Raw genomic sequence first — 27169 nt, 5'->3', positions numbered from 1 at the left:
TTTTTTTGTTCTGTCTGTCTGCAGCTAAGCCCAACGCGGGAGACGGTTCCGCCATGATCTAGTATCGAATCATAACTACTTTATATACCCACACCCCGAGCCCTCCGCATCACAATCCGGGCCGGGGGTCTCTGCATTTCTGGTTTCTCTTTGTCATCGGCCCGCGGACAAGCGACGGCAAGCGATGGGATGGAGTATCTGGAGAAGCAGAGCGGCTCAAACGTTGCATTTGCCGTTGACGTAGTGGGCCACGTGATAGGGCTATGTCAGAATCTCTCACTACCTGCTGTTTTGGGCTTAGAGTACCAGACTTCGTTATGGGAACTATATATAGTTCGACATAATAGGATTGTACAATAATGGCTATTGTTGTCCACGTCACCCAAGAATGAGTTGGGTGGTGACAAGCAGGCATCCTCTAGGACCATCCCCTGCTCATAGAAACCATATAACATATGTTCTGCTCTTCCTGTTCTGCCATCATCCCTCTACCATTCAGCGGCAAATGGATCTCTTTGCAATACTGAAATTCAGATATTGAACCCCCAGAAACACTACAAAGAAGCTGAAGTTCGTAGGCCCTTGGGAAATAATTTGGGAAAGCTTTTCCGGTCGAGGATATTTCGAAGCGAACCGACCACATACTATCACTGCTGACGATCTACGAAATGTGGCGCAAACCATGTGGTTCCTTTTCCTAGGCCCGAGATTCAATAAACCAAAGGGGCAGCGTCACGTTCAGCGGATATACCAGCACTTTCGAACAGTATCCGCGCTCTACTATGACAGAATGGCAACCTACGGCATACATGATCTCTAGCCTCCGTCATTGGCCATTTAGTGTGCGAAATAAATTCAGATCAGAGAACCAGATAATTGATGCTAACAGTCCCCAGTATCGTGGATCGTCTCTCAACAAGCTAAATTCACTCGCTATCTTTGCTGTTACTATATCTGATATTGCGCAAGAACAGTACATGTGCTGATCAGGCCGTTCTCTCTATTCAGCAGCACCCATTACTCATTCAGTTCTGCTGCATATATCTGACTGCCAATACCGAACACCAATATTATACCACACTTACAATCGTCAAACCGGAACGGCCTGCCATGCATACCAACCGGGCCAGAGCCCGGCTATTTAACTCACACAGACAGGAAAAGGGACGATTATGGTGAAATGAAATAGAAGAACACGAGACGAAAGAAAATGCAAATATGGTTACGACAAGACCACCAAACACCCAAGTAAGGAAAGGGCTCACGATGATGAGAAAAGAGGACAGAGAAAGAGGACAGGCGCATGGAAAAGAAATGGTCAAGAAATAATGAGACGAGATTGGGAAACTTAGTTGCTAAATAGTTTTTGAAGTTGGCTAGAAAAGGAAGAATGAATGAAAAAAAGGTAAAAAGGGAATTCATATAGTTGGAGAGATTCGCAAACAAAGGAGACGCAAAGAAGTACACAAAGAGAAAGGAGATGGTATGGAAAATAAAGAGTAAATAGATAAAACAAGGGCTGGACCGCAGCAAACAAATAGCAGCAAGGAGAGAAGAACCAAGGGATCAGCACAGATGCAAAGTGAAGAAAGAGAGAAAGAATAAGGGTGTCAAAGAATGGCGTGAAGGGGAATAAGGAAATGGTAGTGTAGCAGGAAAGGTAGGAGATAAAAAGGGAATGAACCCAAAGGAAAGATATCAACCTGATCTATGTAAGTCAATGCCATGCGAATCCCAAAAATCGTCCGCTCCCCGTTTTATATGATTGCGCCACTTCTTGCGGACGGCAGTTTTCCTAATTCCCTCGTCCATCATATATGTTCGATCATTTGTCACGCTAAATCAAGAATGAGACAGAAATGGATGGGGAGACAAGAAACAAAAAGGCGAATAAAATAGGAGATGAAATCACAGGAAACAGTCGAGTTCATGGCGGCTGTCCCGATTCCACCGGTTCGTTAAACTTCTGCCGTGCCTCTTCCACCCACAGCTCCAACCGCAGTTCCCCCGCCTCCACACGTCGTACGGGTACTGTTTTCGCACGGCCATTTGACACTCGGGGTGGCGGCTGTTGAGGCTCGCCATTGCGTAGTTTTGACACCGAGAATGGTGCTGTACAGGATCGCAGGTGGACCTTGCCTGGTTCCGCCACGATCCAGGTCTGCTCTTCTTTGGTGGTCCCTGCCGGGGGCAGCGCATCCTCCCGCACTTCGATGCAGACAGTGAAGCTGAATTCGTCATCCCGGGGCAGTGGGGTCAGTCGGGCACAGGCGGACGCGAGTCGTGCCAGGCAAGCCCGGAATTGCGCCTCGAGGTCGACCGAAGTCGGCGCGGGGCCTCGGTCCGTGACCGAGGCACCCGGAGCTGATGAATCGTCTGGTCTATTCTCAAAAGTGGTGTTCACCTCTCCAGCAGGAACGCGGGGAAAGTCCGACAGATCAAAGGCATATCGTTCGAGGGGCTGATTTGTGCGGAGAGATGAAATGATAATACTGACTGCGGTGATTGTACCTTTCAAGATCTCCGTTCCGACCGCGATGGATGCATCGTTGATGTAATCACATACTTTGGGATGGCGGGATTGCCGAACGGGGTAGTTGTAGGCCCGCACGGGGAGGAACGTTGCGCGCGGGTAGACGGAGCGCAGGAATAGTATTTGGTGGACGGAGACGGTGAGGAAGTTGGTGAAAGAGGCCGCCAGTGCCGACTGATTCGTAGGCAGCGATCGGGTAGCAGGGACCGGAGCGGAGAAGGTGGTCATGGTGGTTGTGCTAGTACTGCTCTCACTGGACACCGGCATTGCCATTGACCGATCGGGCGTCGTTTTTTCCACGGAAAGGGTGATATTGACGGAGTCTCGAAGAATCTGAATGGTGTTCCACCCTGAAGCTAATCATCGCTCTGTCTTTCTAAATCAACGGTCAACGCGGCGATTCATGGTTTGCGATATCTGGATTGTTTTTTTTTTTTGGTCTGCGGGCGGTGTCACCCCGATGTCGGGGGAAGGATTGGAGGTTAAGCCAACCGGCAGCGAAGCTGTTCCGAAAGGGGTATGGAATAGATCGTGGTTGGTGGAATGGAGTGGTGTTTGGTGGATGGTGAAACGATGGGGGAGGGGGAGGGGGTGTTTGGAGAGAGTCGGCACATACGCTTGGGTGGGACAAAACGACAAGAAGAAGCAAACCTCAAAGCATGAGGTATGGATGACGAAGTTCTGTTTTGTTTTCCTCTGACGATCTCAGGTATAGGGTTGGTGTATTATTTTTTGGGGGGATAATGTCCTCCTTCGTATTATTGGCGGGCGTGGTGGTGTGAGTGAAGAGGGGTGTGGTGTTGGTAAAGCGAAGGTGAAGGAGGGGGAAAGTCGGACAAAGTAGGGAAACCTTTGAGGCGGACAAGCCCGTAGCCAAAGAAACACACAAAGCGAAAGACGAGGCTCTTTCGATGGATCGAGGACGATTCCGGGGGATGGGGACTGCCGAAGGTTCGTTGGTTGGCCTCTTCACACACTCTCGTTCGAGGGGAAAAGCAGAAGAAGGCGGACTATGTACGAAGTTGGTGTGGAAGGTCAGTGATCTGTCACGTGGTTGCGTCATGGGTTGGGATGCCCGGCGGAAATGGACCTTTAGCACTGCCAGGCTCGGGGAATTCTGGAATTTTTGCTTTTCACGGAGATGCTCATAGACTACATTATACCATCAAGGTGATACCATACGCGCATAGGGCACATGGAGGGCATGGGAAGTAGAAAAAGAAAAAAGACGAGCAAGAATACAGATGGTAATCCAGCGTACGGTCGCCATGCCTCAATACCTAACCTAGTGGGAGTGGGTATTATTTTATCATAGAACACACACTCTACTAGCCCTGTATTTTGCCTCTTCATTCTTTTTCTCTTTTTTTTTCCTTTCCCCACCGAAGTGGGTGGATGAGGGCGCGAGGGCCGATCATCCAAGCGAAAAGTGTATTATTGCAGTATACTCCCACAACATGAAAACCAAATAGGAATCATGATAGTCGTACTGTACAGGTGATAGTGGGGTGAGAGAATAAAGAGTACATAACCGTGGAAAAACCAGGCATCCGTCTGCACGTAGTACTGAAGAAAGGACCATGAAGAAAATGAGTAGTACCGGCAAGTACACCCAATGGTACCCGTCGGAGCTGGGCGTACCTCGCCCACCGCAAAGTACCCCTCGGGTACTCCCCAGGTACCCGGCCGTTCTGCACTCTACAGTACGGTACCGATGATCTACCAACACTGACGGCAGTGGCGGCCTCCGGACATGGGTGTGATGCCCCGGAAGATTGACGTGGTTGATTATCAATCCCTTTTCGATCAGATTCTTATTTCGCATGTCAACACCGCCACCGCTTCATGGCCCAATACCCGGTCACGCAGGAAGATTGACGGTGGGTGTTCTTCAGTATTTACTTATACAACAATACAAATTAAAGCGATCATCACTCGACCAGATCCACGCAAAGGCTCGCTTCTTTCCGAGCATTGGGGTTGAGGAAAGACTCGCTATTTTTGTGCAAGTGGTTCTTAATTGATCGGACTCTTTTGCCCAAGGCATGGAATGGCAATACTTGCTCCAATAATATTCTATACTCCACACAATATGTCATGATGTCGGATTTAAAGTCCGAAGCTTGGATCTCTAAAGCTCGAGCCATCCAATTTCAACCTGATCGAAAGCACGACAGATCTCCCCAATGTATTGTTCTTCTCTTTTTTCTTTTCTGCTCTCACAACTAGGCGAATTAATTGAACGCGAAATAATATCACAAATGGATGTCATTGCGATAAAGCGCTTCCTTTTTCTTTTCTGCCGAACCACCGTGAAAATAAAGTAGTCCGAAAGGCGCAAACCTCGCGATGCCATTGGATAGGTTCTGCATATATATTGGTAACTAGTAGACTTCATCCTAGCCCTGTCCATTCAACCCGACTCGCGCAGGTGCTCAGGCTAAACAAAAGTACCTCCATAGTGCGGTACAGTCGTCAAGTAATCTATGACCGCCAATCCTCTTCACCGTCCAATGCACAGTGACATGATCAACCTCTTCGAGCCCGGAGATACTCAGAATGGCTAAGCCGAAGACTTTGAATTTGAGGACTTAGCATAGTCGGTCGCGATAGTCACTTTCCAAATAATTTTCCACGCATGTGTTAGTACTAAGTAGTATAGCAGGCTATGCACTCCAAATACTTAATTAACAACCACCAGGTCAGGTGTAGAGGTCGTCTTCTTTTCGTTCTTCAAGTCCCACTTCACAAGAGGAACGGCAAGTATAATAATCGACTAGGACAACAGCATAATATTTGGCATAATAATTGGATCTCACATAATAAAGACGGCGCACACCCAGGTCAGGGGTTACCGCCTTGATACTGCCCCCCCTCTACGCTTATCGCGACGCGCTGTGATTTTCTTGTCAACACACCCACCCGTCTACATCCCCCCATCCTCAATTGATTGCTCTGCCCGCCATGGAGCAAGAGCTCCTTTCACTGCTGGCAGACACCCAGTCGCCTACGACTGACACTAGAAAATCTGCTGAGCAGCATTTGGCCCAGCTCTATACCAACGAGTCCTTTCCCATCTCCCTGACAGCCATTGCCACCCATGAGTCGGTCCCCGTTAATCTACGCCAATCCGCCCTCTCCGTGCTGCGCACCTTTATTGCTTCCGCCTGGTCCCCCGCGCTCGACGAATTCAAGGGCCGGGTCCTCGTGAACGACACGAATAAGGCGCACATTCGCCGTGCTTTGCTCGAGCTCGCTACGACCACCGAAACACCTGAGCGCAAAGTCAAGTCCTCGGCCAGCTATGCCGTCAGCAAGATCGCCAGTGCCGACTTCCCCGACGACTGGCAAGATCTCCTCCCCACGCTCCTGCACATTATCAACGATGCCGCCACCACAGATGGCGCGTTACACGGTGCCCTGAAAGTTCTTTTGGACCTTGTGGATACAGGATTCAGTGAGGAGCAGTTCTTTAACGTTGCCCGCGACCTGGTTTCAGCGCTTTTTGCTGTGGCCACTGCGGAATCTCGACGCCCCATACTGCGCGCCCTCGCCGTGGCGGTTTTCCGGTCCTGCTTTGATACATTGGAGATGGTTCTCGAGCAGCACAAAGTTGCTATCAAACAGTTTATGGACGAGGTGCTGGGTGGCTGGTCACCATTCTTCGTGTCAACTTTGAAGGCTCCCCTACCCCAGGTCCCAAGCGAGGACGAAGCAAACAAAGATGTGGACATTGCATCGCAGTGGAGAGGAACCATTGCTCTGAAGACCCAGATTGTCAAGGTATGGTATTTCATACGTACAGATTACTGAATCCAACGCTAACATTCTATCTAGACTCTTATGAAAATCCGCATGGTCTTCCCTGCTCTCCTAACTGCCCAGAGTCCGCTATACTTTTCTACCGTGTGGACGGAGCTTACGAATATGCTTCCCATTTATCAAAATTTTTATATCGAGGCTGACCGGCAAGGCCGCCTGGAGGATGTGGATGGACTGCCCCACTCCCTGGATTTCCTTGTCCTGGAAGAGCTGGATCTGATCCAGACTCTGCTGAAAGCACCTCCAGTGAAGGCAGAGCTGAACCAACAGCTCCAAAATGCCGGTTCAAACAGCTGGCTACCAGAAATTATGAAGCTCTCCAGCTCTTACGCGCAGATCACCATGGAAGAGGAGGGCTTGTGGGAGATTGACGTGAGCCTATTCCTGTCAGAGGAGACCTCGGTCACTGCGAACTATACGCCTCGGACCGTCAGTGGGGACCTGGCCATCAAAACAGGTGAATGGCTGAAGAGTACCGCGGCCGAAGGGCTGCTCAGCTATATGAACTCTCTCTTTGGTGATTCTGCTACCTCGTAAGTTTTGACTCTAAATGCCACAAGGCTCGGCTAATCCTTTTTAAATAGGTGGAAATCTCGTGAAGCAGCCCTTTATATTCTCAACTCCATTCTCCGGGACTTCAGCGAGGTGAATCAGACAATCTCCCTGGAGCTGGCTAATCATTTTAACCAGTTTGTGCACTATGCGACGCAACAAGAGCAAGAGCTCTTACGTGCACGGGGCTACCTTGTGGCCGGCGTCTTAGCCCGTGTCACGGGTGAGAGTTTCCAGCAAACTGCATCTGCCTACCTGGAAGCTACGTTGAGAGCGATTTCAGAAGACCCCTCCGAGGTGGTCAAGGTGGCTGGTATCCGGGTCTTGCAAGACCTCGTCCCCTCCTTGCCCGCCAGCGCTGCTGCCCCCTTCCAGGCACCTGTGATCTCGGCCATCTCGGAATTTGCTTCTACACAAGATATGAGCGATCCCAGCGACTCGGGCGATCTTGCGGTCACGCTGGCCGAGGCACTGCGGGATACCATCATGGTAGATCCAAGCGTGGTTCTGTCGTCGGGTGCCATGGACGGGCTGTTCAAGATTGCCAGCGGAAAATCCGACAATTTCCAGCTGACTATGACCGTCACCGAAGCATTCGAGGATATCGCAGAGCACATTGCCAATCTCGGTCCAGAAGCGTACCAGGGCCTCTGCGAGAAGGTGCTGCCTTCCCTGATGGGTGCCATTGATGTCGGCAATCTGACCGAGGAGAACACCCTCACAGTATTTGCGGCCGATCTGCTCCGAGCTCTGACGGAGGGAAGTCTCGAGCCGATGCCCGCTGGCTTTGTGGAAACGGTGATGCCCAAGTTGAACCGCCTGTTGCTGGCCTCTACCGAGGCAGAACTGATCCGGCCGGCCACAGAAGCGGTCCGACATATGCTGGCACACGATTTCACGCAATTCGTGAACTGGCGGGATCCGCAGTCCGGCAAAGAGGCAATTGAGGTCGTGCTCATCATCATCGACCGCCTGCTGGGTCCCGCGGTGGACGACAATGCAGCCACCGAGGTGGGCCAATTGGCGGCCGAGCTGGTCGAGCGCGCTGGCTCCGAGCGCCTAGGCCCTTACCTGCCGCAGCTTCTTCAGGCCGTGGCACAACGGCTAGCAACTGCGCAGCAAGCGCAGTTCATCCAGAGTCTGATCCTGGTGTTTGCACGGCTCACGCTCATCAGCGCCCACGAGGTGGTCGACTTCCTGGCGCAGGTGGACCTGAGCGGCCAGAACGGTCTAGTGGTCGTGCTGAGCAAGTGGCTCGAGAACTCGGTCAACTTTGCTGGCTACGACGAGATCAAGCAGAACATCTTTGCGCTGGCCCGGCTGTACGAGCTGGCGGACCCGCGACTGTCGGAGGTGCCCGTCAAGGGCGACCTCATCATCCAGGACACGGGTCGTATCAAGACACGGTCCCAGGCGCGCAACAACCCGGACCAGTTCACGACCGTGCCTGCACCATTGAAGATCATCAAGGTGCTCGTCGAAGAGCTGTCGGCTGCTTCAGGAAATAAGGAGATCGACGCTGCAGCGGCAGCCGCGCTCGATGAGGCGGGCAGCGACGACGGCGACGACGATTGGGAGGATGTCCCCGGCCAGATCTTGGATCTCGGCCTGGGTGTGACGAAGCAGGAGCTCATGAGCTTCGCTGAGGGCGGGTCGGAGGGAGTGTTTGGTGTGCGACGCCGTGACGACGAGACGCAGGGTTTCCTGGTGGAGTTCTTCCGTCGGGCATCGACACAGCCGGGATTCCAAGAGTTGTATGGGGCGTTGACGCCGGACGAACAGGGCAAATTACAGGGACTGGGATAGACAGGTGGTGGATAGTATTTAGCCGTATCACAATCGACGACCAACCATTACTATACCTAACCCGACTAGCGCCCTTCCAGGGCTGTGCTTCTGTCTTCCCCCCACAGCCAATCTCCCGCGTCCCAACCTCTCGGTTCTGCGCATCCTGTGTCTCGGGATTTGGTCCTGCATTAATATTATTCTTGGTTCATCATCACCCATCATATCATCATGTCCCAGCCAAATCCCCACGAACGTATTCAGGTCGATGTAAGTCTCCGACGGCCTCTTCTCATCTCATTCCCTTCTCCCCCAGCCATCCTTCCCCATCCACCGACTTTTCTTCCCCACCCCCACCATGTACCTATACACTCGCGTAAGATCCTCCTCCTAACCCATCCCAGACGAGCGACGACGACTTCGACGCCCAGTCTCTCACGGGGTCCAATCTCTCTTTCGCCTCGTCGGTGCGGGACTACTGCTATGAGAATGGCCGGCGCTACCACGCTTACCGGCCCGGGGCGTACCCCATCCCCAACGACGAGGAAGAGCAAGACCGCCTCGCTCTAGCGCACCACTTGTTCAAGCTCATCACAGGCGGGGATCTGTACCGGGCGCCCCTGCTGCGCAACGGCGACTCGCCGCTGCGCGTGCTGGACATCGGCACGGGCACCGGCCAATGGGCTCTCGAGATGGCGGAGGATTTCCCCAATGCCCAAATCTTCGGCACGGACTTGTCGCCCATCCAGCCGACCTGGGCGCCGCCGAACTGTCGGTTTTTTATTGACGATGCCGAGAGCGACTGGGCCTTCGCTCCCAGCGAGGCCTTTGACTATATCCATTGCCGCAGTCTGGCGGGCGGGATTAGTGATTGGCCACGACTGCTACGTCAGGCCTACAAGCATCTGAAGCCTGGGGGGTGGTTCGAGGCTCAGGAGTTTAACGCGTGGGTTACGTCGGACGATGACACGCACAAGAAAGCGCCTCTGACGATGGGCTGGCTGGAGCGCCTGAACCAGGCGAGTATACAGTTTGAAAAGCCCTTAAACGTCGCTCCGTCTCTGGAGCAGTGGTTTCATGAGGCTGGCTATGCCAATGTAGCCGATGATATGTACAAGGTAATCCCCCGTCCCCCTCCCCCAAAAAACCCCCTTCCTCTCCAGGAGATGTCTGTGGCTGACGGACTGGGATCAGTGTCCCGTCGGCGGCTGGGCCAAAAATCGCCGTCTCAAAGAACTCGGCCGAATCGGCAAAGCCGCGCTTCTCGAAGTGGTCGAGCCGTACACCCTGGCTCTGTTCACGCGAGTGCTAGGCGATTCTTTTCCAGAAGCGCAGGAGTACATGAATAAAGTGCGCGCAGAGCTGATGGGCGGCTCTTTTCACCTCTACGTGCTTTTCCACTACGTCTACGGACAGAAGCCAATGTCTGAGGACCCGACTGTGGCCCCATGATTTGATTTCTCTTACGACTGACGACGCTGTGGGGCATCAACACACCCACACACACGCATATACAGCACAATCTTTTCAGCGATTATGGCTTTTTTAAACGATTTCGACATTCCTCTTCAGATTCATATATTACGACTTGCTATGTACCAGGTATATATTTCTTATGGACAAAATACTCCATTGTGATTCGTGAGAACGGAGGGTGAGAGAGTGGGTCATCAAGACCTGGGGAGGCGGATCATGATTGTCCAGGTCTCCCGATTCCCAGAACCTGGCAGATGCCGGACACGGCGTCCTCGGGCGTGGGACTCGCGCGCACGACGTGGACGACCTGCGCCACGAGTTCTTCGTCACAGCTCCCAATCGTGTCCAGCAGGGTTTCGAGGAGTTCCTGATTGCTTCGGCCCTTCCAGGAGCTTGAGGGTTGGTGTGGGGTATTCGAGTTCGGCGCGAGACTGTATAGGTGGCTCTGGAGGGCCGGTGGGATTGATTGTAATTCGGGATTGGCGTGGAAGGTAGATGGCGGAATGTGATTAGGGTATGCATGAGACAATGATGTATTATTGTGGTTCCAGGATAATGAGTCCTCGTTGTAGTATTGGTCTCCTTTGTAGGCTTGCGTGTTGTAGTCTGCGTGATCCATGCCGTACGGATGGCTTGTCGGCGCTGGGGGCATATTGGGCATCGGCATGGACATGGACATCTCTACCAGTCCCGGCATGCCTCCGGGATAGCTGCCCGGTATTGTCGGTGCGTCCATCGAATCTGTACATGGTCAACATGGACGCTCTGGTCCGAGACCACCACACCATACTCACAATCAAATGTAGACGCCTCAGGCATCGTCACCGAACCATCCAGCTCGGCCACATACGGATGCGCCGGGATCGAATAAGAATGTTGCGGAACCCCCGTCACGCCACCGTCACTGCCCGAGCTCTCGGGACTAGTCACGGTTCGGGAGATGGTCATGGTCGACGTGGACGACGGTGAAGAACCGGGCAGGCTGCTGCCCTCGGCCCCCTGTGAATGTGGTTCATGTGCATATCCCGACTCTCCGAATGAGCATTGTTGGCCGGAGCTACGACTTCCCTCACTCGGTTCGCGGGCGGGCGGGGGGTGTCGACCGCGCAGCTCGTCGACCTCGCGCCGCAGTCGCTCGATGATCTGGGCCATATTGATCTGCACGCGGTCCTCGGCGGTGGTGAGATAACTGCACTCGGCCTCGAGGCCGCGGGCCCGACACGCCCGACATGGGATGTGGCGGTCACACTGTTGAAGACGTCAGTTGGCGATCCACCAGGGGGGCGGGTTCGCGGCCGCATACCTTCACCTTGCGCTCGCGGCATTTCAGACACGACTGCTGGGGGCGCGATTTTGTCTTGGAGTCGGTGGGCATGGAGACATCCGGATCTCGGTTAGTGATGTGGTCTAGTTCCTAGGAATCCGACGGCATTGGGGGAGGAGGGGAGGGGAATTCTCCCTTCTCCACACCAAGCTTAGTTTGTGACAATGTGATTGATCCCCGACACTGCCTGACATCAGCCTTTCCACCATTCGCACTCCACCAGGCAAGCAGCTCGTTTGCAGATCCGGCGGACTACGAATTCTTTCCGACCTGCCCTGAGCGCGCTTATCGGGGGGTCGGTTATTTAATTAAGCTCTCTGTTTGTTTGGCGAGATACCACCGTCGCACCCATGTTTGAGGCCTTCTTCCCCGACGTGGGATTTCGCTCGCCGATCTTTTGGGCCCCTGGAGCGGGGGAAGAGACAAGCATCAAGATGGCATATAAGCACTGCGATCGGTGTGCAACGCGGTTCTTGCTCGACCAATCTCCATTCTTCTCGATTGTGAATTAGTCTACTTCCATTGCCCATCAACCAAAACAAGCAATCATGAGGACACCATCGTGGACCGTTGGTCCGGCTAGCATAGCCGGACTGCTGATGATCCCCTTGCTTCCTGTCCATGCATCCGTGGAGGATCCACGCGTGCTCCCGGCGCCGCCCATGGGGTTCAACAATTGGGCACGTTTCGAATGCGATCTGAACCAGACGCTGTTCACCGAGACCGCCGAGGCGATGGCGAAGCGCGGTCTACGGGATGCAGGCTACGACCGCCTCAATCTCGACGACTGCTGGCTGCAGCACTCGCGCTCCGCCAACGGTTCGCTGCAATGGAACACGACCCTGTTCCCGCAGGGCATCCCCTGGCTAGCCCGCTTTGTTAAGAACCGGGGCTTCCAACTGGGTATCTATGAGGACTCGGGCAACCAGACCTGCGGCGGCTACCCGGGCTCCTATGGTCATGAGCAGCAGGACGCCGAGACCTTCGCCAGCTGGGGGATTGACTATCTCAAGCTCGACGGCTGCAATGTCTACCCCGAGCAGGGCCGCACCATCGGCCAGGAGTACTACCGCCGGTACCACCAGTGGCACGAGATCCTCAGCGCCATGGCGCATCCGTTGATCTTCTCCGAGTCGGCGCCGGCGTACTTCCTCGGCAACGACACAGCCTGGTCGGACGTCATGGATTGGATTCCCTTCAATGGAGAGCTGGCGCGGCACTCGGACGATATCCTCGTGTACAGTGGTGCGGGCAGCCCCTGGGACAGCATCATGTCCAACTACCACTACAACACCCTGCTCGTGCGCTACCAGCAGCCGGGCTACTACAATGACCCAGACTTTTTGATTCCGGACCATCCCCGCCTGTCGGCGGTTGAGAAGCGCTCGCAGTTCGCCCTCTGGGCCTCGCAGGGTGCTCCGCTTATCATCAGTGCTTACATTCCGGGTTTGTCGGACGACGAAATCAAGTTCCTCAGCAACAAGGACCTGATCGCCGTGGACCAGGACCCGCTGGCCCAGCAGGCTGCCCTGGTCAGCCGTGACGCCGACTTCGACGTGCTCACCCGCACGCTGGCCAACGGGGACCGCCTGGTGACCGTGCTGAACCGCGGCAACAACACTGCGGAAACCACCGTCTCCCTGGATCGGATGGGCCTGGTCTCTGGCTGCGGGTTCCGCGCGAAGGATCTTGTATCTGGCGATGTAGCCTTGGTCAACAAGGAGCTCCACGTCCGACTGGCCAGTCACGCTACCAGCGTGCATCGCTTGACCCCTCCGCGGAACTGTGGCTCCGTCACCCCGACCGGCATGGTATTCGGTACCAATTCGGGCCACTGCCTGACTGCCTCTGGTTCCTCGGTCACGTTCGAGACCTGCAACGCGGCCGATTCCCAGGTCTGGAGCATTAATGACAAGGGCAGCAAGTTGTCCCTGAGCCCCCTGTCGGATCAGTCGTTGTGTCTCGCTGCCCGCAATGGAAACACTGTGTCCCTTGCCAAATGCCGTGGCAGTGATGAGACGTGGTCACACTTTATCACCGGCCATCTCCAGAATGACCAGGCTGGCGGCTGCTTGACGGAGTCGGCTGCTGGCGCGGCCCGACTTGGTTCGTGCTCGTTGGGACAGGCGGGACAGATCTTGGGACTGCCGAGTGGTGTCAAGCTGGCATCCGTGCAGAAATAAGCGGCTGTATAGTTAGAGGAGTACATAGTATAGTATGTAGAAGAATTAGAAAGTGTGGCGATCAAGGTTGTCGACAGTTGTTTGTACAGTCATTTAAGCCATTCAGACAATAATCTCATATACACAATCATATACACATTTGTGAACTAAACTAAATAACAAGCATAGAAATCATCCCTGCAGCGAAAACCCAACACCCTCACCAGTCCCCATAGCCACCAGATTGGCCCTCATCTTCTCCGGCCGCTCCCCAATTCCAAACGCCGCATCATCCCGATGCACCCAAGCACCAACACCATGCTGCAACACGGCCGTAGCACGCACCTTCTTCTTCGCCTCAGCATCAGCATCCGCGCCATCAACCGCCTTCAACCCCAGACTCCCATGCAGCGTCAGCCGAGTCTCATCTCCATTCTCCGGTTTCGCGCGATACACGCCGCGGTGCAGGATATTGCTATCATAAAACACCGCATCGCCGGGCTGCAACTCGACCACCAGCTGATCCGGCATCGAGGGCTCATACGGCGCCGCGCTGCGCTCGGCATCCGTGCGTGCACGCCGATGCGAGCCCGGAACCACTACCAGCGAGGCATCGGGACACAGCGCGAGGTTATACTGCGCATGCGACTGCCTCCCGCCGGGACTCTTCGCGGCGAGCAATTTCAGCTCTTCCTCCGCAGACGCCGTCTCGGGGATATCGTCGCGATGCCAGCGGAGCTCAAAGTCCTTCGTCTCCGGCGCAACGAGCAGATTGAATAGTTCCATGACGAGGGCCTCGTCGTCTTGATCCGGGGATACGCCCATCAGCTCCTCAACGACGGCGAGAATGGATGGTGAGAAGTAGCACCGCGCGAACTGGTCCCGGCCTTCCATCTCGGGATGCAGGAGGTGCTGCACGCCCCAGATGCCGCCCTCTGAGGCGGGGGGCGGCGTCGACGGCCATGGTGGGAATTGCTTAGGCACTGTTCGGAAGTGCGGCCAGCCGCCTGTGCGGGTGCGTGTTGTGGCGGCGGTTGCGATATCGCGGTATTGAGACACTTCGGTTGGGGTGAGGAGGCTGCGCACGACGACGAAGCCGTCGCGCTTGAGGGCGTCAAGGTGAGGAGTGGCCATGATAGTCCAAACGGGAGAGGATGGAGTATGGGGAGCTAGTAAATAGTATGGTTCCCACCATCCGGGTGAGTTATATACATACACCTACATAGGCAACCCAACAGTCATCAATACTACGCTCGCCAATGCGACCCTCGGATCAGGGTGGATCATCGGATGCGACGTTTGTTTATCGCCAAGCCACCCTCCGCCTTCCCCACTACATCTTCGATTCATCGTTACTGACCATTCATTATTATTATTTACCCTATTAACCTAATTCGCTACTACACCACGACGATGGCCCTCCCACGGGCACCCTTGCTCCTATGCTTCCTCCTGCTGTTGCCCCACGTCCACGCCTTCGGTGCCGGCAGTACGTCATTGGTCCTGTTTTTCTTTTATGGTTGACCTTTTGTGTTGACACTCTTCTAGACATCGCTTCGATCTCGGCCGTCGAGGGCCAGAACTGGCGCCATGGCGATATCGAGGATGTACTCAAGACCATCGCCTGTATCTCCGGCCATAAATGGACCTCCACCATGATCAAGCGGGTTTACTTTGGGAACTGGCTGCGGGATTAGTGAGTGCGACCACAGTGTGGGAAGAGTATATGGGAAAGCATTGAGGCTAACACGATGTGACTAGCTCCCAGGCCATGGATACCGGCACCCTCAAAAATCTCCAGGCGGATACCATCCGCATCCTGGTCTGGATTCTCTCGTTCCTCAGCTTTGGCTATGCGACGGCCGAGTTTGAGGTCACGTCGGACCGACTGGGTGTCTATCGGCCCGAGGAGCATATCGAGTACGCTTCCCTCCCCCGCCTTCAACCCCGAGTGTGCATCTATTAACGCTTCTCGCAGTAACCCCAAAGGCTACGCCGACAACCAAGACGCCCGCCAGTTGGACAAGCGGCTACGCGGCCCGGTCCGGCCCGTCGAGCTCGAAATCGACCCCGACACAGGCATGAAGAACTACATTGCCAACGAGCGCGGCGACTGGGCCACCAGCGCCGCCTACGTCAAGTACAGCCTAGGCCGCAGCATCCATTTCGGACGCATGTACACGCACGGCGGGGAGCGCAAAGGCAGCGAGGAGGACCTATGTGAGGCCCTGCGGTGTCTAGGACAAGGGTTGCACACGCTGGAGGATTTTGCCGCGCATACCAACTACTGCGAGCTGGCTCTGCGCGAGATGGGCTTTCTGAATGTGTTTCCGCACACGGGCACGGCGACGCAGTGCAATATCCGGGGACACCAGGTCTTCCCGCTTGTGACGGGGACTTTTGGGATGGTTGATTTCTTTCACTCCGTGCTTGGGGAGACGACTGATCACTTTACTCAGTCGGAGGTCAATGAGATGGATGTTGCGCTTGGAGATGCCCAGTCGAGTTCGCAGTCGAATAGCTCGCTCAATGCCCTTACTGGATTGCTGGGCAAGATCCCCGGTACGAGGGATCTGGTAAATGAGGCTCAGCAGCTCAAGCAGCAATCCGAGGCTCAGGAGTCTGTCAACCGACGCCGGGGCTCGATGGCGGGCTATTCTCAGAGTTTCAGCTCTCGTTGTGTCGAGGATCACGAAATTGGCGAGCAGACTCGTGCGCCTGGCCCGGGTGGCAGTACAGCGCCAGCACCAGGTTCAGGCCCAGGGCCAGGTCTCCAGGGTATGCCAGACATCAATCCACAAGAGACCATCAAGAAGATCTACCCCATTCTCGAGTTCCGGGACAAAGTAGTCCGAAAACTCAACTCAATCATCGAGAAGATTCCGGGACTGGAAGCCCTCGTGGAGAAGATCTCCGAGACACTCACCGTATTTATCATGTCATTGCTAGCACCATTCGTCCGCCCACTCATCAACGCAGCCTCCAAATCCTTACAGACAGGCTCGTCAGGTGTCATCGACGCCTCAGGAAAGCACCAGTACGAGCCCTGGACAGACCCGCGCTGCACCGACCCCACGCACTCGATGCTCTCAAAGGACCACTTCGCAAACGTGCTCAATGAGCCGGCCGGTCATGTCGCCGCCGCTATCGTGCGCTACGTCGCGCCCCGCGTCTTGTACGCATGGGAACACATCGATGTGCCCGACCACGAGGTTCTGAATGACTGCATGAATATCTTCCACCATCCGACTCTGCGTGATATGCGCAACGACGCACACAGGACTATGTTCGAGGCTGTCCAGTCCTGGGTGAATACCCACCCCGACCGCAGGGCTAAGCTGAATGACATCCTCAGTGCCGATGGCGTCAGGGCAGGTCGTAACACTGGCGGTGTCCCTCACACTCACGGCAGTGGTAGTGGGGGTGGAGGGTTTGCCGCGTTGGGAGGCGGTGGTGCCCATTCCCACGGCGCCTCTGCTTCCCATGGCTCATCTTTCCTGCCGCAGCTACATCAGCAGCCGCAAGGACAGCACGGTTCCTCGGGTGGTAGTGGTATTCCGTGGGATAAACTATCCAATCTACCCATCCCCGGCCTATCGTCCTCGGGACAACACCAGTCCCAGGGCCAGCACAGTTCCTCTGGCGGTCTTCCCTGGGAACAACTCTCCCATCTTCCTATCCCCGGCCTGTCATCTTCCGGCCAGCATGGCCAGCATGGTTCCTCCGGCGGACTTCCGTGGGATAAGCTGTCTGGCCTGCCGATTCCTGGGATGTCGGAGTTGAACAAGCTGAACAAGATCTCACACTTCGTTCCGGGGGGGTTGGGGCATGGTTTTTCGAGGGAGGTGGAGGGTGAGAATGAGGCTGGCACTGGGACTGCGGGGGGGCCGTATCGGCAGCAGCAGGCTGAGTATGAGCAGCCTCAGTATCAGTCTCATGATGAACATCAAAATCAACACCAGCACCAGCACCAGCACCAGCATCACCACGGCCATGGCCATGGCCATCCGCACCAAGGACACGGTCGAGACGGTTATTAAACTGATGCATCTACCACGCTTGATACACGAAACACGAACACTAGATCTGGAGCGTCACTGCTCCCGCATATTCAACATGAACGTTAAATAAAAACAAATTGCGAAGTTGCTACAACAATTACACAGCTACCCAGCACTATTCTAAGCCTACATTGTAAATAATACCATCGAAATAAACAATGTAGCAATCCAGAATTGGAAACACACTCTCCTCTGTTATCCACATATCTCATCCGTCGCGATTCCCCCAACATATTGACTTCCAAAACCCCCAATTCTCTGTGGCTACCACTCTCGGTTGGCTCACCCTGATGAATCAGAGTCCTCGACTTTACCTTCAAGCCCTGCCGGGCTAGCTCAATCGGTAGAGCGTGAGACTCTTAATCTCAAGGCTGCGGGTTCGACCCCCGCGTTCGGCTATTCCTAAGAACATCTTGAGACCTTTTTTTTGGGTCTTCTTCTTTTTTTTGTACTCTTATTCTTCTGACCAGTTTGTTAGATTTGATACGAGTGATGAAATGGCGACTTGTTTTTCGGTTAGAATGTGATGCTTTATTTGGCGTGCTGGGATCTTCGGCATGTTTGACATGGTGAGCTATTTCCCAGGGAACACGGTCAAATATATATCAGGAAAACTACACGATGTAAGATAACTTTAGAACAATGAATTTCATGCACCATCATTACGCCTAGTCTCTTAACTACTTAGCAATCTCCAGTCTCTAGCGACCGAAGTATGAAATACAACAAATGAAATAACCGTCTATCCTACCACGGACAACTCCAAAATAAGCAACATGATATTGTGATGGTGACAAGGAACACCTCCGAGACTCCTTCTCCAGACTTATCCAGATAAATGCAACGCTCAAAACAATCGCTCCAGGCCTTAAAGCTTGGTTCCCTCGCGACCACTATCACTCGGCCGTCTGGGCCGCAGCGGTCCCAGAGAGGAACCGGCGGTACTGCTCGGCCCCGATGCAGACGAGGCCGCCATCTGAGACCGGTTTGTGTCATTACCGCCGGCGGTGGCAGTGTTGGCGCGCACTCCCGCACGTGGGCCTTGGTGCAATCGAGGATTCATCAGCCACTGCACCTGCATGCGAACACTATTCACAGCGGCGTTGGTGTGGGCCATATCCTCTTTGATTCGTAAGGACTCGTTCATGATGGTCATACTGGCGCGAGCATCTAGGTCTGTGATGGCATGTGATAGCTGGCCGACTTCCTCGCGCAAGGACTCATGCAGAGAAAGCAAGTATGTTGTGGCGTTGGAGGAAAATACGCCGGAGGCGCGATCCACAGACTCATCCATGTGATCCGTCTGATGGTCGTTTCCACCGCTAGCGCCGCTCATACCGACACGCGCAGAGTCAACCAGTGTGGATCGGATGTTGGCCAGCCCGTCCTCGAAGATCTCATTTCGTTGCTGGAGGTGTCGGATGGTCAGCTCGAGGGAGTCCAGCCGGGTGTTTTGGGCCTCGAAATATGGGCCCATTGCGATCAGCGGACAGAGCTGTTCGTGCCCCGCGATCTCGGCTCGTCGAATTTTGACGGGACATCCATATTTGGATGCTGCACAGGGGCTGACCACCTCCGGGCAAGTCTCGACATGTTTCTTCAACTCTCGCCGAACGATCGTTGTGCCGCAGTCCACGCACGTAGTCTCGAGACTGGGACAAAGCTCCTTGTCATGCTCCTCATAGTCCTGCTCCATGACGTCTTCCTCACAGCGCGAACACCGCCGAAGACCATGTATACATTTTTGATCCGGATGGAGGTCCCGCTGGCGGGTCATCTTGTCGCACGAGGTGTCCGGGCACGGCACGGGTCGGTATGCACAGTATTTGTCCACATGCGACTGAACATGGCCGCGGGGCAGGATCTCTTGGCACCCCTCCGATATAAACGGACATCGCACTCGAATATCGTCGCACATGTTGATCAAGAGGCGGGGCACGCTTGTCGATATCTCGTTGGTGGGTGTTCGGCAGGAGGGGCACGGGAACTCGTCCGAGTCGGTCGAGCGGAAGCTGGTGATGGCGGACCGGAGGCATTTGCGACAGAAGACGTGATCGCATTGCAATCGTACTGGCTGGACGAACGCGCAATGACAGATCGGACACATGAGGTGGGAATCGTAGTTGGAGATGCAATCCAGGGAGCGGAGGTCGACCATCCCCTCCCGGTCGCACTCGGCCTCCGCGGAGAGGAACTCGTGAATATTCATGGCGCGATAAGGTGACCAGAGCGACTGAATGTGCAAGGCGTATGCGACTTATGGTTTGCGACAGAAGTTCTCTGAGGACACAAGGTCCGCAGTTTGCAGAGCGGATGGCGAAGAGATTCTAAATACCGAGGTAGGTGACGCAAAGACAGGGAGAACCCATGAGGGTGGCAGGCCAAAGGGCAACAACCATCCAATTTTCGGTATCAAATAAGCAAGGACCGTATGATCGAGAGACAGTGTGAGTGAAGGGAAATGGGAAGGGACAAGAGAAGAAGAAGGTGGAAGGGAGAGAGAGTGTTGGTTACCAAGGAAAGGTTACTACATACTGCGGGGGGGAAAGCCGAAGGCGGACAGGAAAGGGACCCCGTAGTGCTTACTGCCTACATCGCTGCTGCCTTTCCATCACTTCTCCATCTTCCCCCAACTCTCTGCCCTGGGGGTCTATCTCCTTGAGCCCTGCATCTGACAACCACATTTTCATTGCCGATTTCACCATGGCGAATCCATCCCAACTCTTCCTCGTCGTCGACCATATCAAGCTGTCGCTCCTAGAGCGGCAACGAGCCATCAGCCTCGACCTCGAGCCCAATGCTCAAGACGGCGAGATCTCACGGGCTCTCGAGTCTCTCCGCGAAGGCATCGAATCCATTGAAGCCGAGCAATCCCGGCTGGCCGATTCCCACGACAGCGCAGGCGCTGCCGCCCTGAAAGACCAGCTTGGCCCCCTCCGCGCCCAATACCAGGACCTGTCATCTCAGTTCTACGGCCCAGACAACGAATCAGACCCGACGCGGGGATCTTTCTCTGGCGGCAACCAGCCCACGTCGGCCAAATCCCCCGATCTCAAACAGCCCGTCCCGCAACACCCGCCCTCGAAATCCGTGCGCTTCATGGATAATACGGCCGCGGCGGCAGCCGTGCAAGATGAGATCGACGCCGAGGAGAATCGCAACCGGCGGAACCTCTTCCAGCCCTATCGCGACGAGCCGTCGCCCTCGGGCCCCGATCCGTCCGGTATGAACAATCAGCAGATCCACGACTACCACGCCCAGACCATCCGTGATCAGGACGACCAGCTCGATCGCCTGGGCGAGTCCATCGGGCGCCAGCACGAGCTGAGCATCCAGATCGGAGATGAGCTGGAGGGCCATGTCACTCTCCTGGATGGCATGGACGGCGACGTAGATCGACATCAGACTCGGCTGGATGGTGCGCGGCGGCGGCTGGACCGCTTCCGGCGCAAGGCCGGTGATAATTGGAGTTTGATGACTATCGTCGGGCTGATTATCATTCTGGTGATTTTGATTGTAATTCTGAAATAAATAACGGGTTGCTCTTTTTGGGGGGGTTTTGTTGGCGAATGGGCGTTTGTACTATCTGGGCGTGGTAACACAGGCGTTGCGGTTGTTTTCTTTTTTTCTTTCATATCCTACATACACAGCGCAATGGACTGGATTCTCTCGGACAACATCTTCTTGCTACCTAAGAACAAGCAACTACCAACAATATACTGAATGACTACTGAACAGCATCCGATCAATGCGTCTTATGCACTGGCGCCTTGCGATTCGGCATATTTTTCGTCCGTTCCTGCATCTCCAGCCAGGACTTATCAGTGGATTCAATCTCGCCTCGATCCGCTTTGACCTGTTGAACCAGTTGTTATTAGCCTTCAGTCCCAGATAACTCATGCTGGAAAGAAAGAAAGAGAGAGAGAGGGACGGGAAGGACATACATCTGCTTCACTGACACTCGCCAGCTCAGCATTCCACTTCGCCTTCCCATTCTTGGCGTTCTCGACCTGGTTATTTTTCTGCGCTTCGTAGAAATTGGGCAGGTCGTCGCGGTCTAAGGGGGAGTAATTAGCCGTTGCTGTTTGGATGGATGCTGGTATTAATGAAGTGATAGTCTCTCACTTACTCTTGTCAGACTCCTTCAAGGTAGGGCGCATCGCTGAGGAGTGGAATGGAGATGAGGATAGAGAGGAGAGGGCGTAGCTTGGTCGAAGGCTTGAGCGCGAGGTTGCGCGGACAGAGGTGAGGAAGGACATGGTGGATGAAGAGGGAGGGACGGATGAGCTGGATGAGTTAAATCGGAAAGAATGATGAACTGCAGAGGACTCTTCGAGCTGTCTGGTTGGAAATCGAGTTTCACTGGGCTTTATTCAGAAGATGGTATATAGCTCAGGTATGTAGCGAAAACACTTGGAGGCTGAACTGAGGATGTCGAAGCTGAACAGTGACAGTCACCAGATTGAGAGCACCCCACAAGAGCGACGTCAAGGCCGGTACACAGGATACACCCTGGCATTCTGTGTCCTTTGATTTGATCCTGGGTTCGACCAAGACCCGCGAGTGGCTGACAAGTACCGAGCAGCGCACCTGTGACGTCAGCGATCCTTCAAGGGTGTCGGACTGCGCGGATGCCGTTCCTATTCTTCTACTCCAAAGGAATTGATCAAATGGATGATATTTGTAATGTAATGTCTATGGCTGGTTTTGGTAATGGTGATAGGAGATGTCTGCATGTTCAGTTGGCGATACTGTACAATATATTCTGACCAGGCAGTCCGAGTGGATGACATCACGAGCAGACGGGACAATAAACACAGTATTCTGAAATAATCAGTCTGGAATTGTAATCTACCAAGAAGTGAAATAATCCAAACAAACACATCAATTTGTCCAGGAACATCTCGCATGCCAGGAGAGAGTAAAAAGCCATATGAACGAATGAGACGTGGAATGACCGTATGCAAGACCAAAAAAAGAATCATACAGCGCTCTCAGCGAGGCAACGCAGAAAAAAAGAATAATAAACGAAGGACAACCAAATTTAAGTGCGAATATGGTCTATTGACTCGCCCAGTGCCGCGAGAGACCCCAGGATATCGGTTTCAAACAAAGACATCATCAATCAAAAGGACAACTCCGCATTCCCAGTCCGTGGTTTCGCTCGCAACCATCCCAACCAGCCACGACCCGTGGCCAAGTATAAGCAATGAGTATCTCACGCGATCCCCGAACCAAAATATACAGCAAAAATAAAAAAGGAGAAGAGTGCAGATGGCAAACCCCAACAAACCAACAAAAAGCCCAAAGCAATGCAGACGTGTATCGTTTCCGCCTCTAGATCCTTTGCAAAATGATAAATCCCATCCCATCCAAAGATCAATCAGAACCCCAGAAACCATAAAACAAGGAAATCGTCGCTAAGCAATCGGTGTATCTGGCAGCGTCGCTGGCAAAAGCATCCCCGAAAGAAAGTTCAACTCCGTACCCATAGATCAAGACATGCACGTCAAGTAGCAAGTCACCGCTCGTTCTATACATCATCGGCGGGAAGGAAGACAAAAAAGAAGGGTCAACAAAAGGTGTTCGTCTCTCCCGGAGAGACGAAACAGGTATCGTTTGGCGAAAAACAACAAAAGATGCAGAAAATCGAATCGTAGGCGCCGTCGCTCGCAAGAATCTAGAGAGGCGAAGGTAGTCGTGATCGAGAAAGAGAGGTGTGAGTGTGTATATACAGTGCCGATTTGAGTTTTTCGCTTTTTTTTTTCCCGTGTGTTTTCGATCGTATAACAGAGATATTTTTCCGGTTTGGTCGTGTCGAATGCAATAAGACGTATCAGACAAGAATGTAAGAATGGAAAATATTATGACCCGCAAATTAAAGGAACCCCCGATGATGCAGAATGACGCAGGTGACGGACGTGCAGAGAACAGGCAAGAGACGTAGAAGGGCGCTCGGCCGCGACGTATGGCAGATCACGTTCTCACCATCGACGCTGAGCAGTCTGCATCATCCCCGCGGCGAGCGAGGAAGGGGGGCTCGACATGGACATTCCGGTATTAGGGTTGATAATCGGAATGACCTTGCGGGTCCGGTTGGCCGACTGCTGCTGGAAGCTGGCCTGGTTCGGATTACCGGCCACGCCCGCGTGGGCAAAAGAAGTGGCCTGGGCGGGCGAGAGAGAGATGGACGGGGCGACCTGCTGCACGGGCTGGATCTGGTGCTGCAGCGGCGAGGTGTCGGGGGAGCCACTCGACAGCGACGACCGGTCGGAAGAGGCGGAATGAATGGAGTGCAGCTGCAGAAAAATGAAACATTAGAACCAGCTGTTCCCCGGGTGACTCTTTTTCTTCAGAGACACTGCAGTGACGATCTTCAAGGGGTAGGGGCGGTCTCAGGAAGATCGTCGAGCCAACAAACATACATCGTCCTCTGTCAGGAGACCCGGACAGAACTCGAGGTCATCATCTAGATCGAAGGACCGGCCTGCTTCGAACCTCGCCCGGAACGCCGTCATGGCCGGCGCTTCGGCTAGTTCCCTCATGCTCTTCACTCCCCGGAATTGGCGGGCATTCTGAGTCATCTTGGGAGCACGACGAGAGCGACCGTGGTGATTGTGGTGGTTGGCGGACTGCATCCCGTGCTGAGGGTGTTGCTGGTGCTGTTGGTGGTTGTAGAAGAAAGCAGACATGATGGATGGGTTTTCGTTGAGCCGGGTGGATTGGAAGCTAGCACCCGGGGGAACAAAAGAGAAAGATCAAAAAGGAAGGATTTTGGTGATGAGAATAGGAGGTCGATTGGGGGGGGGTACAAAAAAGTAGTACAAGAAGATGGGGGGAAGAAACAAAAGGTGAGTTGATGATGGGGGAAGTCAAGAGTAAGAAGAGTAAGACAGAAGAGAGAAGAGTCAGTGTCGAGTTGTGTGGGAAGAGGCAGGGAGGCGAGGGAAAAGAGGGGTGTTTTGGGGCTGAGAGGTGGGTGTACGGTCACGTATGGTCATTCCGTGCCCTGTCCGTGGCTGGTGGTGCACCGCCCCTGTCACATACGGTCACCGCTCCAGGCTAGTGCACGACCCGCACCAACCAAGTGGCGAGATGGGCAAGGTTGAGCCAATCCGGGAGTCGATGGTGGAGTCCCTGCATCGTGCAACGTGACGTCGACTACCGGGGCTAGTCCACTCTGGGTGTAGTCTCCACGGCCGAAGACAGCGTGAAAGGCCTCAGGTATGTGTATTCAATACCACGTTTGCATACCAGAGGGAGCGAGAATGATGGGGGAGAGTCACAATGACGATGGGAGAATCCGACCCTATCTCTATAATGTGCTCCATCCTCGGGCGTGACCGACGGTGTAGGTATACTACAGGGCAGATGGTTGGGCACTCGAGCCGGTGTCCACAGCCCACTCACAACCAAATCCTTTCAACCCAACCTCTGAACATTATTTCCCACTTAGCCTTATCGATCAGCACCGGGGGGGGGAATGTGCACTGATTTCGTGGACTCAGGGTGGGCCGGCGTCCATGCACAGTTCCTGGCGATAGGACGAGCCCGCCCTGCCGGACCTGGAATGGGCGCCTGCTGGAACAGCTAACCCTGCATGCTTCCTGACGCTGGCCCAGACATGGATCATGATTGGGGTCCGATGATTCGCGACCGACGCTCTGACTCCAGAATCACTGCGGCGAGGCGCCGCCATGGCGAATCCTGCGCGAAGGACTGCCGATTCGATGGTTCCTACATGTCCATGTCAATCACATAGAACTTCCTCTTCATCATTGAAGCTATCGATTAGATTAGATTGATAGAAGACAAATCCAGCTTGGATCTTTCCCTTTAGTCCGTACCGTACCATAATGGAATTGCGAGATCCAGTTTGGCTGTAAGTTTCGGCTTCCTCCATCCGGGAGGATCACCCTAAAGCTCGGTTTCTCTTGCACAGATCTAAAGAACGAGCGACGACTTCTTTGTCAACGTCCACGTAAGATATTCGAAATCCACCCTGTTTGTCACGGAGCCGATTCTAAAAAGACCGTTCTGTGACTCGGACTGGGTTGACGGGCGAGACTGAAAGGTACCATTCATTCCTCAGTCAACGTAAGTGTACCTCCAATGACTCTCTGCGAAAACCACAGTTACTATCTTGTTTCGATACGATATATGCCATTCCAGTTTAATGCTTGAGATGCTGTTCTACATGCAGTGAAAATGCAAACCCCCTGTAACTCCAAAGAAATCAAACGCCTTATCCTCCGTATGCATCATTTATCCAAATTCTTGCTCTTCACCATCCTTCCAATCAGTTCCTTACAGTGCTTCTCACTATACTGCTCCCACACCTCGTATAGCGAGATCAGCTCCTGCGTACAGTCAATCACGGCTTTGATGTCGACTTCGCTTTCCGCCAGCCAGTTGATAAGCCTTTGGATCTTGGGAGGAGCCCCCGCAGCGAGTTTATCGGATAATGTCGCCAGCATATTTGGCCCGCCCTCTCGCAGACTGCTGGACAAGGAGGGCTGTGAGGATCCAGACGAGAAACTACCTGAATGCGCTGGCTTGAAAACCACTGCGATAATGATCGCCATGATGGCAATCACATGAGGTGGGTACAGTAAAGGCAGGTCGGTCAGATAGTGGTCGTTGATCACCGACCAGGCCAGGGCGACTTCGTCGGAGCTTAGCGTCAACTCGGTCTGCAGCCCTGACAAAGTGCGGTAGGGATGGTGCACGATGAGCTGCGAGTTCATTTCCGAGATCAGAGCAAACTCGCACTCGCCCAGTTTCGCCACATCGGGGGTGATGAATTCTGCCACTGGTCAATACGAGGTGCACCAAACCCTTCAGAGGATCCTACCGGGCCACAGTCCGCGTGCTTCGCCGACGACAAATCGGATATGTTGCGGACACTCTTCCATTTTGCACGCCAAGTAAAAGGCCGTCGTCAGAACCAGATATGGGTTCGTCTGCCGCACCTCATTTTTGGTGTAGAATCGCTTCAGATACACCTGAGCGGTGGCGATGGCCTGCTGCCGGGTGGACATGCGCTTGCCCAGCTTGATGAGTTCTGTTGTACCATTCTTAGCGATTTGATCAGACACGGAAAGGAGAGATCTTCTCACGTTGGTTGAAGTAGATGTTCAGCAGCCGGCTATCCGGCAACGGGAACTGCGAATGGGCGGCCTTGTCCCGCTCGCGAAGGCGCTCGCGAACGTCGGCCAGTTTCTCTCGCGAGAACAGCCAGTGCCGCCGCTGCGTCGAGGCCCAATAGTTGGCGGCCATTGGGTTTGGAATAGTACCATTGATTCATGAATTGTCAAGAAGGCAGGGGGATTCCCGATCGGGCATAATAGGGCTGGGCCCTCCTGCGGTCCCGTGCCTCCCCGGGCCCCCAATATGTAATGGCGTCAAGCAAATGATCGCGCGCCAATTATTCATTCTTCACCTCCTTCCCACC

At 54.1% G+C, this 27169-nt stretch overlaps 13 protein-coding genes across 13 annotated transcripts; 5 read left to right on the top strand and 8 right to left on the bottom strand.

Moving 5' to 3' along the window:
- Positions 1–1927: 1927 nt before the first annotated feature.
- N7510_007674 (putative mitotic spindle checkpoint protein (Mad2B)) lies at positions 1928–2761 on the bottom strand (the record flags this gene model as incomplete). The annotated part of the gene is made up of 1 exon (XM_056979599.1): positions 1928–2761. One exon carries the CDS (start codon positions 2759–2761, stop codon positions 1928–1930), a length of 834 nt encoding a protein of 277 aa, XP_056832642.1.
- Positions 2762–5497: 2736 nt separating this feature from the next.
- On the top strand, positions 5498–8713 carry N7510_007673 (uncharacterized protein; the record flags this gene model as incomplete). The annotated part of the gene is made up of 3 exons (XM_056979598.1): positions 5498–6316; positions 6371–6888; positions 6940–8713. The coding sequence occupies 3 exons, from the start codon at positions 5498–5500 to the stop codon at positions 8711–8713; spliced, it is 3111 nt and encodes a 1036-aa protein (XP_056832641.1).
- A 210-nt stretch (positions 8714–8923) lies between these two features.
- On the top strand, positions 8924–10144 carry N7510_007672 (class I SAM-dependent methyltransferase; the record flags this gene model as incomplete). The annotated part of the gene is made up of 3 exons (XM_056979597.1): positions 8924–8962; positions 9097–9803; positions 9856–10144. 3 exons carry the CDS (start codon positions 8924–8926, stop codon positions 10142–10144), a joined length of 1035 nt encoding a protein of 344 aa, XP_056832640.1.
- A 238-nt stretch (positions 10145–10382) lies between these two features.
- N7510_007671 (uncharacterized protein) lies at positions 10383–10841 on the bottom strand (the record flags this gene model as incomplete). Its single annotated transcript, XM_056979596.1, has 1 exon — positions 10383–10841. The coding sequence occupies one exon, from the start codon at positions 10839–10841 to the stop codon at positions 10383–10385; it is 459 nt and encodes a 152-aa protein (XP_056832639.1).
- Positions 10842–10849: 8 nt separating this feature from the next.
- On the bottom strand, positions 10850–11543 carry N7510_007670 (Zn(II)2Cys6 transcription factor domain-containing protein; the record flags this gene model as incomplete). The annotated part of the gene is made up of 2 exons (XM_056979595.1): positions 10850–11416; positions 11472–11543. The coding sequence occupies 2 exons, from the start codon at positions 11541–11543 to the stop codon at positions 10850–10852; spliced, it is 639 nt and encodes a 212-aa protein (XP_056832638.1).
- A 497-nt stretch (positions 11544–12040) lies between these two features.
- Positions 12041–13675, top strand: aglA (putative alpha-galactosidase; the record flags this gene model as incomplete). Its single annotated transcript, XM_056979594.1, has 1 exon — positions 12041–13675. The coding sequence occupies one exon, from the start codon at positions 12041–12043 to the stop codon at positions 13673–13675; it is 1635 nt and encodes a 544-aa protein (XP_056832637.1).
- Positions 13676–13846: 171 nt separating this feature from the next.
- N7510_007668 (phytanoyl-CoA dioxygenase family protein) lies at positions 13847–14788 on the bottom strand (the record flags this gene model as incomplete). The annotated part of the gene is made up of 1 exon (XM_056979593.1): positions 13847–14788. One exon carries the CDS (start codon positions 14786–14788, stop codon positions 13847–13849), a length of 942 nt encoding a protein of 313 aa, XP_056832636.1.
- Positions 14789–15067: 279 nt separating this feature from the next.
- Positions 15068–17694, top strand: N7510_007667 (Het-C domain-containing protein; the record flags this gene model as incomplete). Its single annotated transcript, XM_056979592.1, has 4 exons — positions 15068–15143; positions 15203–15350; positions 15416–15574; positions 15633–17694. The coding sequence occupies 4 exons, from the start codon at positions 15068–15070 to the stop codon at positions 17692–17694; spliced, it is 2445 nt and encodes an 814-aa protein (XP_056832635.1).
- An 889-nt stretch (positions 17695–18583) lies between these two features.
- Positions 18584–19924, bottom strand: N7510_007666 (uncharacterized protein; the record flags this gene model as incomplete). The annotated part of the gene is made up of 1 exon (XM_056979591.1): positions 18584–19924. One exon carries the CDS (start codon positions 19922–19924, stop codon positions 18584–18586), a length of 1341 nt encoding a protein of 446 aa, XP_056832634.1.
- Positions 19925–20418: 494 nt separating this feature from the next.
- N7510_007665 (syntaxin family protein) lies at positions 20419–21246 on the top strand (the record flags this gene model as incomplete). The annotated part of the gene is made up of 1 exon (XM_056979590.1): positions 20419–21246. The coding sequence occupies one exon, from the start codon at positions 20419–20421 to the stop codon at positions 21244–21246; it is 828 nt and encodes a 275-aa protein (XP_056832633.1).
- Positions 21247–21460: 214 nt separating this feature from the next.
- N7510_007664 (uncharacterized protein) lies at positions 21461–21974 on the bottom strand (the record flags this gene model as incomplete). The annotated part of the gene is made up of 3 exons (XM_056979589.1): positions 21461–21571; positions 21660–21772; positions 21845–21974. 3 exons carry the CDS (start codon positions 21972–21974, stop codon positions 21461–21463), a joined length of 354 nt encoding a protein of 117 aa, XP_056832632.1.
- A 1725-nt stretch (positions 21975–23699) lies between these two features.
- On the bottom strand, positions 23700–24407 carry N7510_007663 (DUF4452 domain-containing protein; the record flags this gene model as incomplete). The annotated part of the gene is made up of 2 exons (XM_056979588.1): positions 23700–24014; positions 24141–24407. The coding sequence occupies 2 exons, from the start codon at positions 24405–24407 to the stop codon at positions 23700–23702; spliced, it is 582 nt and encodes a 193-aa protein (XP_056832631.1).
- A 1569-nt stretch (positions 24408–25976) lies between these two features.
- ssn8 (cyclin-dependent protein serine/threonine kinase regulator SSN8) lies at positions 25977–26994 on the bottom strand (the record flags this gene model as incomplete). Its single annotated transcript, XM_056979587.1, has 3 exons — positions 25977–26521; positions 26570–26779; positions 26835–26994. 3 exons carry the CDS (start codon positions 26992–26994, stop codon positions 25977–25979), a joined length of 915 nt encoding a protein of 304 aa, XP_056832630.1.
- Between the last annotated feature and the right edge of the window lie 175 nt (positions 26995–27169).

The sequence above is a fragment of the Penicillium lagena genome, assembly GCF_028827675.1.
Source record: "Penicillium lagena strain IBT 129212 chromosome Unknown utg000005l_segment0_segment0, whole genome shotgun sequence".
Lineage (NCBI taxonomy): Eukaryota > Fungi > Ascomycota > Eurotiomycetes > Eurotiales > Aspergillaceae > Penicillium > Penicillium lagena.
This window is presented reverse-complemented; position numbering and strand designations above follow the sequence as displayed.